We start from the raw sequence: 21,706 nt of genomic DNA on the forward strand, positions 1-21,706 counted from the left end.
ACTGTCGGAGGGTCAGTGCTGAGGGAGGGGACACTGTCGGAGGGTCAGTGCTGGGGGAGTGGGCACTGTCGGAGGGTCAGTGCTGAGGGAGTGTCGCACTGTCGGAGGGTCAGTGCTGAGGGAGTGTCGCACTGTCGGAGGGTCAGTGCTGAGGGAGTGTCGCACTGTCGGAGGGTCAGTGCTGAGGGAGTGTCGCACTGTCGGAGGGTCAGTGCTGAGGGAGTGTCGCACTGTCGGAGGGTCAGTGCTGAGGGAGTGTCGCACTGTCGGAGGGTCAGTGCTGAGGGAGTGTCGCACTGTCGGAGGGTCAGTGCTGAGGGAGTGTCGCACTGTCGGAGGGTCAGTGCTGAGGGAGTGTCGCACTGTCGGAGGGTCAGTGCTGAGGGAGTGTCGCACTGTCGGAGGGTCAGTGCTGAGGGAGTGTCGCACTGTCGGAGGGTCAGTGCTGAGGGAGTGTCGCACTGTCGGAGGGTCAGTGCTGAGGGAGTGTCGCACTGTCGGAGGGTCAGTGCTGAGGGAGTGTCGCACTGTCGGAGGGTCAGTGCTGAGGGAGTGTCGCACTGTCGGAGGTCAGTGCTGAGGGGAGTGGAGGGCCTGGAATGGTTCATGGTGGTTTGGGGATGAGTATGGGGAGGGGTGGTTTGGGTGAGGCAGTGGCGATGGGGGTGGTATGGTGGGGTTAATGGGGGTGGTATGGTGGGGTTGATGGGGGTGGTATGGTGGGGCTGATGGGGGTGGTATGGTGGGGTTAATGGGGGTGGTATGGTGGGGTTAAGGGGGGTGGTATGGTGGGGCTGATGGGGGTGGTATGGTGGGGCTGATGGGGGTGGTATGGTGGGGTTAAGGGGGGTGGTATGGTGGGGCTGATGGGGGTGGTATGGTGGGGCTGATGGGGGTGGTATGGTGGGGCTGATGGGGGTGGTATGGTGGGGTTAATGGGGGGTGGTATGGTGGGGTTAAGGGGGGTGGTATGGTGGGGCTGATGGGGGTGGTATGGTGGGGCTGATGGGGGTGGTATGGTGGGGTTAAGGGGGGTGGTATGGTGGGGTTGATGGGGTTGATGGGGGTGGTATGGTGGGGTTGATGGGGGTGGTCTGGTGGGGTTAAGGGGGCTGATGGGGGTGGTATGGTGGGGCTGATGGGGGTGGGGTTAATGGGGTTGATGGGGGTTGATGGGGTTGATGGGGGTGATGGGGTTGATGGGGGTTGATGGGGTTAATGGGGGTGATGGGGTTGATGGCGGTGATGGGGGTGCGGTGGTTGTGTCAGTTGCTGACAGCGTTAGCTCAATCCCAATCTCCGTTCTCTCCTCTTGTTTCCCAGTGATGTCAGCAGCGTCTGCAGCAGCGACGGGCTCTTCACCAACGATGAAGGACGGCAAGGTACTGACTCTCCATCACACTGACACACACACACACACTGACACACGCACACACTGACACACGCACACACTGACACACGCACACACTGACACACGCACGCACACACTGACACACGCACGCACACACTGACACACGCACACACTGACACACGCACACACTGACACACACGCACATACTGACACACACGCACATACTGACACACGCACATACTGACACACGCACATACTGACACACGCACACACTGACACACACACACACTGACACACACACACACTGACACACGCACGCACACACTGACACACGCTCACACTGACACACACGCACACACTGACACACGCACACACTGACACACGCACACACTGACACACGCACACACTGACACACGCACGCACACACTGACGCACGCACACACTGACGCACGCACACACTGACGCACGCACACACTGACGCACGCACACACTGACACACGCACGCACACACTGACACACGCTCACACTGACACACGCACACACTGACACACGCACGCACACACTGACACACGCTCACACTGACACACACACACACACTGACACACGCACACACACACTGACACACGCACACACACTGACACACGCACACACTGACACATGCACACACTGACACACGCACACACTGACACACGCACACACTGACACACGCACGCACACACTGACACACGCACGCACACACTGACACACGCACACACTGACACACGCACACACTGACACACGCACACACTGACACACACGCACATACTGACACACGCACATACTGACACACGCACACACTGACACACACACACACTGACACACACACACACTGACACACGCACGCACACACTGACACACGCTCACACTGACACACACGCACACACTGACACACGCACACACTGACACACGCACACACTGACACACGCTCACACTGACACACACGCACACACTGACACACGCACACACTGACACACGCACACACTGACACACGCACACACTGACACACGCACACACTGACACACGCACGCACACACTGACACACGCACACACTGACACACGCACGCACACACTGACACACGCTCACACTGACACACACACACACTGACACACGCTCACACTGACACACGCACACACTGACACACGCACGCACACACTGACACACGCTCACACTGACACACACACGCACACACTGACACACGCACACACTGACACACGCACGCACACACTGACACACGCACGCACACACTGACACACGCACGCACACACTGACACACGCTCACACTGACACACGCACACACACACTGACACACGCACACACTGACACACGCACACACTGACACACGCACGCACACACTGACACACGCACGCACACACTGACACACGCACACACTGACACACGCACACACTGACACACACGCACCCACTGACACACGCACCCACTGACACACGCACCCACTGACACACGCACCCACTGACACACGCACCCACTGACACACGCACCCACTGACACACGCACCCACTGACACACGCACCCACTGACACACGCACCCACTGACACACGCACCCACTGACACACGCACCCACTGACACACGCACGCACACACTGACACACACGCACACACTGACACACGCACGCACACACTGACACACGCACACACTGACACACGCACGCACACACTGACACACGCTCACACTGACACACACGCACACACTGACACACGCACACACTGACACACGCACACAATGACACACGCACACACTGACACACCGCACACACTGACACCACGCACACACTGACACACGCACACACTGACACACGCACACACTGACACACGCACACACTGACACACGCACACACTGACACACGCACACACACACTGACACACGCACACACACACTGACACACACACACACTGACACACGCACACACTGACACACGCACACACACACTGACACACGCACACACTGACACACGCACACACTGACACACGCACACACTGACACACGCACACACTGACACACGCACACACTGACACACGCACACACACACTGACACACGCACACACTGACACACGCACACACTGACACACGCACACACTGACACACGCACACACTGACACACGCACGCACACACTGACACACGCACACACTGACACACGCACGCACACACTGACACACGCTCACACTGACACACACGCTCACACTGACACACACGCACACACTGACACACACACACTGACACACGCACACACACACTGACACACACACTGACACACGCACACACTGACACGCACACACTGACACACGCACGCTCACACTGACACACGCTCACACTGACACACACGCACACACTGACACATGCGCTCACACTGACACACACGCACACACTGACACACGCACTCACACTGACACACACACACACTGACACACGCACACATTGACACGCTCACACTGACACACGCACTCTCACTGACACACGCACACACTGACACGCTCACACTGACACGCACACACTGACACACGCACTCACACTGACACACGCACTCACACTGACACACGCACACACTGACACACACACTGACACACGCTCACACTGACACACACACACACTGACACACGCTCACACTGACACGCACACGCACTGACACGCACACACACTGACACACACACACTGACACGCACACACACTGACACGCGCTCACACTGACACGCACGCACACACTGACACGCACGCACACACTGACACACGCGCACACACTGACACGCGCACACACTGACACGCGCACACACTGACAGGCGCACACACTGACACGCACGCACACACTGACACGCACGCACACACTGACACGCGCACACACTGACGCGCGCACACACTGACGCGCGCACACACTGACGCGCGCACACACTGACGCGCGCACACACTGACGCGCGCACACACTGACGCGCGCACACACTGACGCGCGCACACACTGACGCGCGCACACACTGACGCGCGCACACACTGACGCGCGCACACACTGACGCGCGCACACACTGACGCGCGCACACACTGACGCGCGCACACACTGACGCACGCACACACTGACGCACGCACACACTGATGCACGCACACACTGACGCACGCACTCACACTGACACACGCACTCACACTGACACACGCACACACTGACACACACACTGACACACGCTCACACTGACACACACACACACTGACACACGCTCACACTGACACGCACACGCACTGACACGCACACACACTGACACACACACACTGACACGCACACACACTGACACGCGCTCACACTGACACGCACGCACACACTGACACGCACGCACACACTGACACACGCGCACACACTGACACGCGCACACACTGACACGCGCACACACTGACAGGCGCACACACTGACACGCACGCACACACTGACACGCACGCACACACTGACACGCGCACACACTGACGCGCGCACACACTGACGCGCGCACACACTGACGCGCGCACACACTGACGCGCGCACACACTGACGCGCGCACACACTGACGCGCGCACACACTGACGCGCGCACACACTGACGCGCGCACACACTGACGCGCGCACACACTGACGCGCGCACACACTGACGCGCGCACACACTGACGCGCGCACACACTGACGCACGCACACACTGATGCACGCACACACTGACGCACGCACACACTGACACGCACGCACACACTGACACGCACGCACACACTGACACACGCACACACTGACACGCACGCTCACACTGACACGCACGCTCACACTGACACGCACGCTCACACTGACACGCACACACACAGACACACGCACACACACAGACACACACACACACACACACTGACACACACACACTGACACGCTCACACTGACACGCTCACACTGACACGCTCACACTGACACGCTCACACTGACACACACACACACTGACACACACAGACACACACACACTGACACGCACACACACTGACACGCGCTCACACTGACACACGCACACACTGACACGCGCGCACACACTGACACGCGCGCACACACTGACACGCGCGCACACACTGACACGCGCGCACACACTGACACGCGCGCACACACTGACACGCGCGCACACACTGACACGCGCGCACACACTGACACGCGCGCACACACTGACACGCGCGCACACACTGACACGCGCGCACCACACTGACACACGCACGCACACACTGACACACGCACACACTGACACACGCACACACTGACACACGCACACACTGACACACGCACACACTGACACACACACACACTGACACACGCACACACACACTGACACACGCACACACTGACACACGCACACACACACTGACACACACACACTGACACACGCACACACTGACACACGCACACACACACTGACACACGCACACACTGACACACGCACACACTGACACACGCACGCACACACTGACACACGCTCACACTGACACACACGCTCACACTGACACACACGCTCACACTGACACACGCTCACACTGACACACGCACACACTGACACACACACACACTGACACACGCACACACACACTGACACACGCACACACACACTGACACACGCACACACTGACACGCACACACTGACACACGCACGCTCACACTGACACACGCTCACACTGACACACGCACACACTGACACATGCACTCACACTGACACACACACACACTGACACACGCACACATTGACACGCTCACACTGACACACGCACTCTCACTGACACACGCACACACTGACACGCTCACACTGACACGCACACACTGACACACGCACTCACACTGACACACACACACACTGACACACGCTCACACTGACACACACACACACTGACACGCACACACACTGACACACACACACTGACACGCACACACACTGACACACACACACTGACACGCGCTCACACTGACACGCACGCACACACTGACACGCACGCACACACTGACACGCGCACACACACTGACACACGCACACACACTGACACGCGCACACACTGACACGCGCACACACTGACACGCGCACACACTGACACGCACGCACACACTGACACGCGCACACACTGACGCACGCACACACTGGCGCACGCACACACTGGCGCACGCACACACTGACGCACGCACACACTGACGCACGCACACACTGACGCACGCACACACTGACACGCACGCACACACTGACACACGCACACACTGACACGCACGCTCACACTGACACGCACACACACACTGACACGCACACACACAGACACACGCACACACACAGACACACACACACACACACTGACACACGCTCACACTGACACGCACACACTGACACGCACACACACTGACACGCACACACACTGACACGCACACACACTGACACGCACACACACTGACACGCACACACACTGACACGCACACACACTGACACGCACACACACTGACACGCGCTCACACTGACACACACACACACTGACACGCGCGCACACACTGACACGCGCACACACACTGACACACGCACACACACTGACACGCGCACACACACTGACACGCGCTCACACTGACACACGCACACACTGACGCACGCACACACTGACGCACGCACACACTGACGCACGCACACACTGACGCACGCACACACTGACGCACGCACACACTGACGCACGCACACACTGACGCACGCACACACTGACGCAAGCACACACTGACGCACGCACACACTGACGCACGCACACACTGACGCACGCACACACTGACGCACGCACACACTGACGCACGCACACACTGACGCACGCACACACTGACACGCACGCACACACTGACGCACGCACTCACTGACACGCACGCTCACACTGACACGCACACACACAGACACACGCACACAGACACACACACACACACACACTGACACACACACACACTGACACGCACACACACTGACACACACACACTCTGACACACACGCACACACACTGACACGCGCTCACACTGACACACGCACACACAGTGACACGCGCACACAGTGACACGCGCACACAGTGACACGCGCACACAGTGACACGCGCACACAGTGACACGCGCACACAGTGACACGCGCACACAGTGACACGCGCACACACTGACACGCGCACACAGTGACACGCGCACACACTGACACGCGCACACAGTGACACGCGCACACACTGACACGCGCACACACTGACACGCGCACACACTGACACGCGCACACACTGACACGCGCACACACTGACACGCGCACACACTGACACGCGCACACACTGACACGCGCACACACTGACACGCGCACACACTGACACGCGCACACACTGACACGCGCACACACTGACACGCGCACACACTGACACGCGCACACACTGACACGCGCACACACTGACACGCGCACACACTGACACGCGCACACACTGACACGCGCACACACTGACACGCGCACACACTGACACGCGCACACACTGACACGCGCACACACTGACACGCACGCACACACTGACACGCACGCACACACTGACGCACGCACACACTGACACGCACGCACACACTGACGCACGCACACACTGACGCACGCACACACTGGCGCACGCACACACTGGCGCACGCACACACTGGCGCACGCACCACACTGGCGCACGCACACACTGACGCACGCACACACTGACGCACGCACACACTGACACGCACGCACACACTGACACACGCACACACTGACACGCACGCTCACACTGACACGCACGCACACACTGACACGCACACACACACTGACACGCACACACACAGACACACGCACACACACAGACACACACACACACACACTGACACACGCTCACACTGACACGCACACACACTGACACGCACACACACTGACACGCACACACACTGACACGCACACACACTGACACGCACACACACTGACACGCACACACACTGACACGCACACACACTGACACGCACACACACTGACACGCACACACACTGACACGCGCTCACACTGACACACACACGCGCGCACACACTGACACGCACACACACTGACGCACGCTCACACTGACGCACGCACACACTGACGCACGCTCACACTGACGCACGCACACACTGACGCACGCACACACTGACGCACGCACACACTGACGCACGCACACACTGACGCACGCACACACTGACGCACGCACACACTGACGCACGCACACACTGACGCACGCACACACTGACGCACGCACACACTGACGCACGCACACACTGACGCACGCACACACTGACGCACGCACACACTGACGCACGCACACACTGACGCACGCACACACTGACGCACGCACACACTGACGCACGCACACACTGACGCACGCACACACTGACGCACGCACACACTGACGCACGCACACACTGACGCACGCACACACTGACGCACGCACACACTGACGCACGCACACACTGACGCACGCACACACTGACGCACGCACACACTGACGCACGCACACACTGACGCACGCACACACTGACGCACGCACACACTGACGCACGCACACACTGACGCACGCACACACTGACGCACGCACACACTGACGCACGCACACACTGACGCACGCACACACTGACGCACGCACACACTGACGCACGCACACACTGACGCACGCACACACTGACACGCACGCTCACACTGACACGCACGCTCACACTGACACGCACGCTCACACTGACACGCACGCACACACAGACACACGCACACAGACACACACACACACACACACTGACACGCACACACACTGACACGCACACACACTGACACACACACACTCTGACACACACGCACACACACTGACACGCGCTCACACTGACACACGCACACACAGTGACACGCGCACACACTGACACGCGCACACACTGACACGCGCGCACACACTGACACGCGCGCACACACTGACACGCGCGCACACACTGACACGCGCGCACACACTGACACGCGCGCACACACTGACACGCGCGCACACACTGACACGCGCGCACACACTGACACGCGCGCACACACTGACACGCGCGCACACACTGACACGCGCGCACACACTGACACGCGCGCACACTGACACGCGCGCACACACTGACACGCGCGCACACACTGACACGCGCGCTCACACTGACACGCGCGCACACTGACACGCGCGCACACACTGACACGCGCGCACACACTGACACGCGCGCTCACACTGACACACACACACTGACACGCGCTCACACTGACACGCGCTCACACTGACACGCGCTCACACTGACACGCTCACACTGACACACGCTCACACTGACACACGCACACACTGACACGCGCTCACACTGACACGCGCTCACACTGACACGCGCTCACACTGACACACACACACACTGACACGCGCTCACACTGACACGCGCTCACACTGACACACGCACACACTGACACACGCACACACTGACACACGCACACACTGACACACGCTCACACTGACACACGCTCACACACTGACACACGCTCACATTGACACACACACACACACTGACACACTGACACACACACACACTGACACGCACTCACACTGACACACGCACACACACTGACACGTGCGCTCACACTCTGTCTGTCTGTCTCTCTCACGCACACACTCACACACACGCACACACTCACACACACGCACACACTGACACGCACGCTCACACTCTCTGTCTGTCTCTCACACACACGCACACACACACACTCACTCTCGTGTGCGCACCGCGCACACACACACACACACACACCCCTCCCGTTTGTAGGACATTCTGGTTCATCCCCACAGTGACATGAATTGCAAAGCAGAGCAGTTCCATCTGGCCTGTCCAGAACCTTGGTTAGACCACCTTAGAGCTGTAAGTACTTCTCACTTTGTATCATAAACCATTTTCCAAAGATATTATGACAATAGCAAACATGAACAGACCATTCGGCCCTCCAGCTTGCTCTGCTATTCCCTAAGATCATGGCTGAGCTGCTTTAGTTGCCCTTTCTCTCCCAACCTCCAGATTGTTTTCCTCGTATTCTTTCAGGGATGATTCTGGCAAGGCCAATATTTCACCTTGAGCTGCGAATCTTGCTCAGCCCTTTCACTGGGCATGTAAGAGTCATAGGGATGTACACGACGGAAACAGACCCTTCGGTCCAACCCGTCCATGCCGACCAGATATCCCAATCCAATCTAGTCCCACCTGCCAGCACCCGGCCCATATCCCTCCAAACCCTTCCTATTCATATACCCATCCAGATGCCTCTTAAATGTTGTAATTGTATCAGCCTCCACCACTTCCTCTGGCAGTTCATTCCATACACGTACCACCCTCTGTGTGAAAACGTTGCCCCTTAGGTCAATCAAACACATTGTTGTGGGTCTGAAGTCACAGACCACAAAAGGACAGTAGTTTCCTTCCTCAAAGTAAGTCAGTGAACCAGATGAGTTTTCCCAATAATTAGTGATAATTTTGTGCAGACCATCATGGAGGTGAGTTTTGGATTGGTACATGACTGAGTTGAGTCCATCCTTCACCATCTGCCCCTTGGTGGGATTCCAACCACCTTGTCCTTGGTCAGTCTGATCCTTGTGCACGAGCTACACAAGCAGATGGGGAGCTGGAGGAACTCGGCAGGTCCCACAGCACCTGCACACACCCAACCAGAGCTCACATTTTAACTTGGTAAGCTGAGAAGCAGGAATGTAGGCGGGAGATTGTGTGCCGGATAGGTCTTGTGCACTGGTACTGTCCCTACCTCTAGGTAAGGGTTCAAAGCCCACCTGCAACAGAGGTGTGTGGTACCGTCCTGAGTAGGTTCATTTCAAACCAAGTACATTGATGTCAGTGCAGCCATCGGGCCCGGAGTTCACCATCACCAAATCAGAAAGAATCTTACATCAAATCAACAGCAACATCACAGAGTGCAATAGAATGGACTCACTCCCTCACCCTGTGCTGTCCTCTCCTGGGAGGGTTTGATGGGGACAGTGTAGAGGGAGCTGTGCTCTGTATCTAACCCTGTGCTGTCCCTGTCCTGGGATGGGGGGGGACAGTGTAGAGGGAGCTGTACTCTGTATCTAACCCTGTGCTGTCCATGTCCTGGGATGGGGGGGGACAGTGTAGAGGGAGCTTTACTCTGTATCTAACCCTGTGCTGTCCATGTCCTGGGATGGGGGGGGGACAGTGTAGAGGGAGCTTTACTCTGTATCTAACCCTGTGCTGGGATAACATATTGACGCTGTGAAGCGGTAGTGTAATGAGGGTTATAGGAGTTTAGTCTCGGGGGTGTCCCCAATCTCCTGGCTTTAATTAGAGCGAGTTGTGACAGTGTGTTACTGTCCGAGTGGCCTTGGCATTGCCCTTGATGCCCTGTGCCCGGGGTTACAGCGATTACTCAGTGTTACTGAGTGAGCTTCCACAAGGGAGAGAGGTTTGGACACGGTTTCTTGTTAGCTGTGTCTGTGTTAATGTGAACTTGTCGGTTTGAGTTAATGAAGAGTGAAAGGTTTGCTAATCACATTGGCTCTGGAAATGGTAAGAAATTTAACAGTTGTCAGAACACTTTGTCTAAGCAAGTGTACAGCAACGTGCGGTGAGCTGAATCACAGCGGTGTACCTGGGGAATTGGGGGGGGGGGTGGGGACTGGCCACTTTCACCCAGGGTCAGTCGGTGTTTCTGCTTGGAGTTAGCGAGCTCTGTCCCAAGTCCCTTTGACCTCGGAGAGATGGGATGGTCTACCTTTCTGAACCTTCTATCTTCAGCAACTAGTGGAGACATTCCGTTTCCCTTGTACTGTCTGGGGAAAGCACTCGGAATTGTAGGGAATGCTCAATCAGCCATACGGCATCAGAGAGGAGAGAAGGACCTGTCATCAGAACTTCCATTACTGTGGCCAGGGGCGGGGCGTAGGCAGCCATGACTGACCAGTTCAGCGGTTTTGGCCATTCCTGATTGCGACATGGCTGTCAGGGGCTGGGTCAGTAATTATGACCCGTCCCGATGTTGCTGCACAGGACGGTGAGGGTGAGCTGCTCCCTCACTCAGCTGCAGTCCCTGTGCTGGAGGGAGACCGGCAATGTGTCTAAGATCAGACTCATTGTATGGAAAGGACTTTGGGAAATTAAAGAACAACACAGTACAGGAACCGGCCTCTCATCCGGCACCGCCATCTTTTGCCCTTCGACGATAAACTGTCATCACTTACAGGATCCAGATCCCTCGACTCCCTGATCAGGTATCGGGCAAGGGGCTTCTTCAGAGCTGCTATTGTGTCTGCACCGTCCACCCCCACCCTCACCCCCACCCTCACCCCCACCACCCCCACCATCACCACCCCCACCCCCACCCCCACCCCCACCCCCACCTCCACCTCCACCTCCACCTCCACCTCCACCCCCACCCCCACCCCCACCCCCACCCCCACCCCCACCCCCACCCCCCACCACCCCCACCCCCACCCCCACCCCCACCCCCACCCCCACCCCCACCCCCACCCCCACCATCACCACCCCCACCCTCACCCCCACCATCACCACCCCCACCCCCACCACCCCCACCCCCACCCCCACCCCCACCCCCACCCCCACCATCACCACCCCCACCCCCACCCCCACCCCCACCCCCACCATCACCACCCCCACCCCCACCCCCACCCCCACCCCCACCATCACCACCCCCACCCCCACCCCCACCCCCACCATCACCACCTCCACCCCCACCCCCACCCCCACCCCCACCCCCACCATCCCCACCCCCACCCCCACCCCCACCCCCACCCCCACCATCACCACCCCCACCCCCACCCCCACCCCCACCATCCCCACCCCCACCCCCACCCCCACCCCCACCCCCACCCCCACCATCACCACCTCCACCCCCACCCCCACCCCCACCCCCACCCCCACCATCACCCCCACCCCCACCCCCACCATCACCCCCACCCCCACCCCCACCCCCACCCCCACCCCCACCCCCACCATCACCCCCACCCCCACCCCCACCCCCACCCCCACCCCCACCCCCACCACCCCCACCTCCACCTCCACCACCCCCACCCCCACCCCCACCCCCACCCCCACCCCCACCCCCACCATCACCCCCACCCCCACCCCCACCCCCACCCCCACCCCCACCCCCACCCCCACCACCTCCCCCCCCCCCCCCCCCCTCTGGCAGCACGCTCCAGACACACACCGCCCTTTGTGTGAAACGTGTGCCTTGCACAGCTCTTTTATTCCTCCCCTGCCCCTTGAACCTGTGCCTCCCCAGTAACTGAACGCTGTGTCTTGGGGCAAAGCCTCAGGCCTGTCACTCTCTCCATGACATTCACAATCTTGGAAAAGAAGGACAGAAATAAAAGGTGGTTCGTTCTGGTAGAATGGTGTCCTGTCAAACACAGACCTCTCCAAGCCTGCCCCACAGACCACAGGCCAGGCAAACTGGTATCAGCCGGCTGGGGAGGGGCTCCATCCGCACCCTGGGGGGATTACTGACTCCTGCCTGTACTCTCTGTACATCAGGGAGATTACTGACTGCTGCCTGTACCCTCTGTACATCAGGGAGATTACTGACTGCTGCCTGTACCCTCTGTACACCGGGGAGGGATTACTGACTGCTGCCTGTACTCACTGTACACTGGGGAGGTTACTGACTCCTGCTTGTACTCTCTCTACACCGGGGAGATTGCTGTCTGCTGCCTGTGCCCCAGGGGAGATTGTTGACTGGTGCCTGTACCCTCTTACCCCAGGGAGGTTGCTGACTGCTGCCTGTACCCTCTCTTCACCGGGAAGAATACTGACTGCTGCCTGTACTCACTCTACACCGGGGGAGATTGTTGACTGGTGCCTGTACCCTCTGTACCCCAGGGAGATTACTGACGGCTGCCTGTACCAATGTACACCGGGGAGATTACTAACTGCTGCCTGTACCCTCTGTACGCCGGGGAGATTACTAACTGCTGCCTGTACCCTCTGTACGCCAGGGAGGTTACTGACTTCTGCCTCTACACTCTGTACACCGGGGAGATTGCTGCCTGTACTCTCTGTACACTGGGGGGATTACTGACTGCTGCCTGTACCCTCTGTACACCAGGGAGATTACTGACTGCTGCCTGTACCCTCTGTACACTGGGGGGATTACTGACTGCTGCCTGTACCCTCTGTACACTGGGGGGATTACTGACTGCTGCCTGTACCCTCTGTACACTGGGGGGATTACTGACTGCTGTCTGTACTCTCTGTACACTGGGGGGATTACTGACTGCTGCCTGTACTGTCTATATTCCGGGGAGATTACTGACTGCTGCCTGTACCCTCTGTATTCCGGGGGGATTACTGACTGCTGCCTGTACTGTCTGTATTCCGGGGGGATTACTGACTGCTGCCTGTACCCTCTGTATTCCGGGGGGATTACTGACTGCTGCCTGTACTGTCTGTATTCCGGGGGGATTACTGACTGCTGCCTGTACCCTCTGTACACTGGGGGGATTACTGACTGCTGCCTGTACTCTGTGTTGACAGGTGATGATGAACAAAGTGACTGGTTCTACGAGGGGGATTGTGACCAAGGATTCCGTATCCCCAAGCTGCTGTCTCGCTGTGAGCCCCAGCTCCAAACCCCACTGGAAGCTGAGGGTCAGGGGGGTGATCAGTATGGCTCCCCTGCCTTCCTGCTCCCCACTCGCCCAGCACAGAGAGGTGAGAGCACAGCGTCAAACTGCCATGCCCAACTGAAGCCTGCGCGTGTTGTCCATCCCTGAGTGTTGTCACTGTCTCCCCACAGCCTTCGCCCGGGCTGCTGGATGACTGCATTCCCCCACTGAAACCAGTCTAACCTTGTCCTCCCTCAGGTTACCATGCCCGCTTGAACCGCCTCCCAGGCATCGCAGCTCGGTGTATCCGGAAAGGCCGGAGGGGGCTGACAGGCAAGGTAAGGCTGTTACCGCAGAGAGGGGGCAGGGGGCAGTGCCCACTGCTGGGTCTGCTTCAATACCAGCTGTGCTCGGGCCATCTGAAGTCTCTGTTACACCCAGTCCACGGGGTCGCAGTATGGTGCCAATGGGTGGCACATCCTCACATTTGACTTCTGCCTGACTCACTCTCCCCAGCTCTCTCCTCATGCCCCAAACTGACCCCCTTGCCCCCTCCTGTCACATCTTCCTCCCTGCCCTATCCCCTTCCCTCAGGCCCCCTCTGAGTCTGTGTGCTGAGTAGTTGGGATGAACCTGTGCGGTGTTCCTTGCCTTCTCCCTGTCCTGGGGAGCTGGTGGCTGGGTATTACGAGACAGGAGCTGGGTATTCTCGCTGGAAATCAGGAGGGCTGCTGATGTGGACTCCGGTATTTCTGGGTAATCGAGAATAATTGAAATGCGAACAGTTACCGTGTCGATGGTGGGATATTTGCTGATAATTGGAAAGCATTGGCGATCTCTCTTTCATTCCAGCGAGTTATGTCTGTGAGTAATCTCCAAATTGCTTGACAGAATATTTCATTGTAGAATCAGCAGTGGAATGTGGGGTGGATTGAATAGCTATCGTTGTAACACGCTCAGTCCTAACCTGAGCAAACTCCACTTTCAGTCGTACAGTCTGTCACAAGCTCATCCAGTGAAGTGTTGGCATAGTTGTAATAGAACAGTGTACAGCAAGATCCCACATTCAGGATACAGGAAAGAGAGTCATAGAGATGTACAGCATAGAAACAGACCCTTCGGTCCAACCCGTCCATACCGACCAGATATTCCAACCCAATCTAGTCCCACCTGCCAGTACCCAGCCCATATCCCTCCAAACCCTTCCTATTCATATACCCATCCAAATGCCTCTTAAATGTTGTAATTGTACCAGCCTCCACCACTTCCTCTGGCAGCTCATTCCATACACGTACCACCCTCTGCGTGAAAAAGTTGCCCCTTAGGTCTCTTTTATATCTTTCCCCTCTCACCCTAAACCTATGCCCTCTAGTTCTGGACTCCCCGACCCCAGGGAAAAGACTTTGCCTATTTATCCTGTCCATGCCCCTCATAATTTTGTAAACCTCTATACGGTCACCCCTCAGCCTCCGACACTCCAGGGAAAACAGCCCCAGCCTGTTCAGCCTCTCCCTGTAGCTCAAATCCTCCAAACCTGCCAACATCCTTGTAAATCTTTTCTGACCCCTTTCAAGTTTCACAACATCTTTCCGATAGGAAGGAGACCAGAATTGCATGCAATATTCCAACAGTGGCCTAACCAATGTCCTGTACAGCCGCAACATGACCTCCCAACTCCTGTACTCAATACTCTGACCAATAAAGGAAAGCGTACCAAACGCCGCCTTCACTATCCTATCTACCTGCGCTCCACTTTCAAGGAGCTATGAACCTGCACTCCAAGGTCTCTTTGTTCAGCAGCACTCCCTAGGACCTTACCATGAAGTGTATAAGTCCTGCTAAGATTTGCTTTCCCAAAATGCAGCACCTCGCATTTAACTGAATTAAACTCCATCTGCCACTTCTCAGCCCATTGGCCCATCTGGTCCTGATCCTGTTGTAATCTGAGGTAACCCTCTTTGCTGTCCACTACACCTCCAATTTTGGTGTCACCTGCAAACTTACTAACTGTACCTCTTATGCTCACATCCAAATCATTTATATTTGGGCGGTCTGCACTCACAGACGGGGGGGGGGGGGGGGGGGAGGGCGAATGAAAGAGGAGTGAGTGCAGAGGGGGGGAGGGGGGGATGGAGGGGGAGTGAGTGCAGACGGGGGGAGGGGGGGATGGAGGGGGAGTGAGTGCAGACGGGGGGAGGGGGGGATGGAGGGGGAGTGAGTGCAGACGGGGGGAGGGGGGGATGGAGGGGGAGTGAGTGCAGACGGGGGGAGGGGGGGATGGAGGAGGAGTGAGGGGGGAGGGGGGATGGAGGAGGAGTGAGGGGGGGGGGATGGAGGAGGAGCGAGTGCAGACGGGGGGAGGGGGGATGGAGGAGGAGCGAGTGCAGACGGGGGGAGGGGGGATGGAGGAGGAGCGAGTGCAGACGGGGGGAGGGGGGATGGAGGGGGAGTGAGGGCAGACGGGGGGAGGGGGAATGGAGGAGGGGGGGGATGGAGGAGGAGTGAGGGGGGAGGGGGGGATGGAGGAGGAGTGAGGGGGGAGGGGGGATGGAGGAGGAGTGAGGGGGGAGGGGGGGGATGGAGGAGGAGTGAGTGCAGACGGGGGAGGGGGGATGGAGGAGGAGTGAGTGCAGACGGGGGAGGGGGGATGGAGGAGGAGTGAGTGCAGACGGGGGGAGGGGGGATGGAGGAGGAGCGAGTGCAGACGGGGGGACGGGGGATGGAGGAGGAGCGAGTGCAGACGGGGGGGAGGGGGGGATGGAGGGGGAGTGAGTGCAGACGGGGGAGGGGGGATGGAGGAGGAGTGAGGGCAGACGGGGGGAGGGGGAATGGAGGAGGAGTGAGGCGGGAGGGGGGGATGGAGGAGGAGTGAGGGGGGAGGGGGGGATGGAGGAGGAGTGAGGGGGGAGGGGGGGATGGAGGAGGAGTGAGGGGGGAGGGGGGGATGGAGGAGGAGTGAGGGGGGAGGGGGGATGGAGGAGGAGTGAGGGGGGAGGGGGGATGGAGGAGGAGTGAGGGGGGAGGGGGGGGATGGAGGAGGAGTGAGTGCAGACGGGGGAGGGGGGATGGAGGAGGAGTGAGTGCAGACGGGGGGAGGGGGGATGGAGGAGGAGCGAGTGCAGACGGGGGGAGGGGGGATGGAGGAGGAGTGAGGGGGGGGAATGGAGGAGGAGTGAGGGCAGACGGGGGGACGGGGGATGGAGGAGGAGCACGTGCAGACAAAAGAGAGAGAGAGGGAGGCTGGGAAAGTCTGGGTTGAGGGGGAGAGGGGATTTGAATGGGTTCCTCCAATCTCAGTCGTTACATGTTGAACACTGACCCCTTGAGCAGCAGCTGTCCAATAGGAATTGGGAGAAGTTGGAGATTGGCACTAATCAGATGGCTCTTTCTCCCAGAGGTATCACAACCCCACAGCTTCCTTCAAATCAGAGATTTCTGTTGTGGAAGGAGGCCATTCAGCCCTTTGAGTCTGCACTGACCCTCCACCCAAACACAGCCTATCCCAGTAACTCCACATTTAACCATGGCCATCCACCTAACTTTGATTCACTTTGGTAAGAGTAACAAAAAGATGGGGTACTGGGCTAATGGTAGGCTACTTGGTAGTGTGGAAGAGCAGAGGGATCTTGGTGTCCATGTACACAGATCTCTGAAAGTTGCCACCCAGGTAAATAGTGCAGTGAAGAAGGCATATGGCGTACTGGCTTTTATTGGTAGAGGAATTGAGTTCCAGAGTCCTGAGGTCATGCTGCAGTTGTATAAGACTCTGGTGCGGCCGCATCTGGAATATTGTGTGCAGTTTTGGTCGCCATACTATAGGAAGGATGTGGAGGCACTGGAACGAGTGCAGAGGAAGTTTACCAGGATGTTGCCTGGTATGGTAGGAAGATCCTATGAGGAAAGGCTGAGGCACTTGGGGCTGTTTTCTTTGGAGAAAAGAAGGTTTAGGGGTGACTTGATAGAGGTGTACAAGATGATTAGGGGGTTAGATAGGGTTGACAGTGAGAACCTTTTTCCACGTATGGAGTCAGCTATTACAAGGGGGCATAGCTTTAAATTAAGGGGGGGTAGATATAGGACTGATGTTAGGGGTAGGTTCTTCACTCAGCGAGTTGTAAGTTCATGGAATGCCCTGCCAGTAGCAGTAGTGGACTCTCCCTCTTTATGGGTATTTAAGCGGGCATTGGATAGGTATATGGAGGATAGTGGGTTAGTGTAGGTTAGGTGGGCTTTGATCGGCGCAACATCGAGGGCTGAAGGGCCTGTACTGCGCTGTATTTTTCTATGTTCTATGTTCTAACCTGCCCATCTTTGGACTGTGGGAGGAAACCGGAGGACCCAGAGGAAACCCACACAGACACGGGGAGTCACCTGAGGCTGGAATCGATCCTGGGTCCCTGGCGCTGTGAGGCAGCAGTGCTAACCACTGAGTCACCGTACTGCCCAGCTTCTGTGAAGTAATCTGTACCTGTATCTGTTTCAGCAGGAGGGACCTGTCGGTGTGATCCCAAATGAGCGAGTGAGTCACTTTGGACAAGACCCCTATCAGAAGGAGTAAGTGACAATATTGAATCAGTTAGGGTGCTTCGAACTCGACTGGATGTTGGAAACGAAATACTTAGAGCCAGACCCTGGGCATTCACGCTGCTGTGTTCATAAAGTCAGTCTCAACGCTGGCATTGTTATAGCCCAGCTCAGGTTCCCTCCAGCTCTGGAGGTTGGTGGGATTGGGAATCACGCTCTCGACAGATATAGTCTGGGTGAGCCCGACCGAGCTCAGAGCTGACACCTGGGGTTATCACCTCGGGAATTTTCCCTCTGGACCTAGGGGGGGGTCTTGCCCAATACCTGGATCAGTCTCTGGCTGACTTGACCTGCTTCTGCTGGGAAGGAGGGCCTGGACCCAGGTGGGGAATGTCAGTCTGCACAGGTCTGTCTGTGTGTGTGTCGGTCTGCACAGGTCCGTGTGTGTGTGTGTGTTAGTCTGCATAGGTCTGTGTGTGTGTGTGTGTTAGTCTGCACAGGTCTGTGTGTGTGTGTGTGTTAGTCTGCACAGGTCTGTGTGTGTGTGTGTGTTAGTCTGCACAGGTCTGTGTGTGTGTGTGTGTGTGTTAGTCTGCACAGGTCTGTGTGTGTGTGTGTTGGTCTGCACAGGTCTGTGTGTGTGTGTGTGTGTGTTAGTCTGCACAGGTCTGTGTGTGTGTGTGTCAGTCTGCACAGGTCTGTGTGTGTGTGTTAGTCTGCACAGGTCTGTGTGTGTGTTGGTCTGCACAGGTCTGTGTGTGTGTGTTAGTCTGCACAGGTCTGTGTGTGTGTGTGTTGGTCTGCACAGGTCTGTGTGTGTGTGTGTTAGTCTGCACAGGTCTGTGTGTGTGTGTGTGTGTTAGTCTGCACAGGTCTGTGTGTGTGTGTGTTAGTCTGCACAGGTCTGTGTGTGTGTGTGTTAGTCTGCACAGGTCTGCGTGTGTGTGTGTGTCAGTCTGCACAGGTCTGCGTGTGTGTGTGTGTCAGTCTGCACAGGTCTGTGTGTGTGTGTTAGTCTGCACAGGTCTGTGTGTGTGTGTGTGTGTGTTAGTCTGCACAGGTCTGTGTGTGTGTTAGTCTGCACAGGTCTGTGTGTGTGTTAGTCTGCACAGGTCTGTGTGTGTGTTAGTCTGCACAGGTCTGTGTGTGTGTTAGTCTGCACAGGTCTGTGTGTGTGTGTTAGTCTGCACAGGTCTGTCTGTGTGTGTGTGTTAGTCTGCACAGGTCTGTGTGTGTGTGTTAGTCTGCACAGGTCTGTGTGTGTGTGTTAGTCTGCACAGGTCTGTGTGTGTGTGTTAGTCTGCACAGGTCTGTCTGTGTGTGTGTGTTAGTCTGCACAGGTCTGTGTGTGTGTTAGTCTGCACAGGTCTGTGTGTGTGTTAGTCTGCACAGGTCTGTGTGTGTGTTAGTCTGCACAGGTCTGTGTGTGTGTTAGTCTGCACAGGTCTGTGTGTGTGTTAGTCTGCACAGGTCTGTGTGTGTGTGTGTGTTAGTCTGCACAGGTCTGTGTGTGTGTGTGTTAGTCTGCACAGGTCTGTGTGTGTGTGTTAGTCTGCACAGGTCTGTGTGTGTGTGTGTTAGTCTGCACAGGTCTGTGTGTGTGTGTGTGTTAGTCTGCACAGGTCTGTGTGTGTGTGTGTGTGTTAGTCTGCACAGGTCTGTCTGTGTGTGTGTGTTAGTCTGCACAGGTCTGTGTGTGTGTGTTAGTCTGCACAGGTCTGTCTGTGTGTGTGTGTTAGTCTGCACAGGTCTGTCTGTGTGTGTGTGTTAGTCTGCACAGGTCTGTCTGTGTGTGTGTGTTAGTCTGCACAGGTCTGTCTGTGTGTGTGTGTTAGTCTGCACAGGTCTGTGTGTGTGTGTGTGTGTGTGTTAGTCTGCACAGGTCTGTGTGTGTGTTAGTCTGCACAGGTCTGTGTGTGTGTTAGTCTGCACAGGTCTGTGTGTGTGTTAGTCTGCACAGGTCTGTGTGTGTGTGTGTTAGTCTGCACAGGTCTGTGTGTGTGTGTGTTAGTCTGCACAGGTCTGTCTGTGTGTGTGTGTTAGTCTGCACAGGTCTGTCTGTGTGTGTGTGTTAGTCTGCACAGGTCTGTGTGTGTGTGTTAGTCTGCACAGGTCTGTGTGTGTGTGTGTGTGTGTTAGTCTGCACAGGTCTGTGTGTGT

General features: G+C 57.3%; 1 protein-coding gene across 1 annotated transcript in view; it reads left to right on the plus strand.

The window, feature by feature from the left end:
* LOC140475896 (G patch domain-containing protein 2-like) overlaps positions 1-21,706 on the plus strand; it is a 43,491-nt gene that overhangs the window by 635 nt on the left and 21,150 nt on the right. Inside the window, 4 exon segments of the mRNA XM_072567824.1 lie at positions 1,324-1,382; positions 14,952-15,128; positions 15,281-15,360; positions 19,506-19,576. Coding sequence (XP_072423925.1) covers positions 1,324-1,382; positions 14,952-15,128; positions 15,281-15,360; positions 19,506-19,576 — 387 coding nt within the window.

The sequence above is a fragment of the Chiloscyllium punctatum genome, chromosome 4 (genome assembly GCF_047496795.1).
Source record: "Chiloscyllium punctatum isolate Juve2018m chromosome 4, sChiPun1.3, whole genome shotgun sequence".
Classification (NCBI taxonomy): domain Eukaryota; kingdom Metazoa; phylum Chordata; class Chondrichthyes; order Orectolobiformes; family Hemiscylliidae; genus Chiloscyllium; species Chiloscyllium punctatum.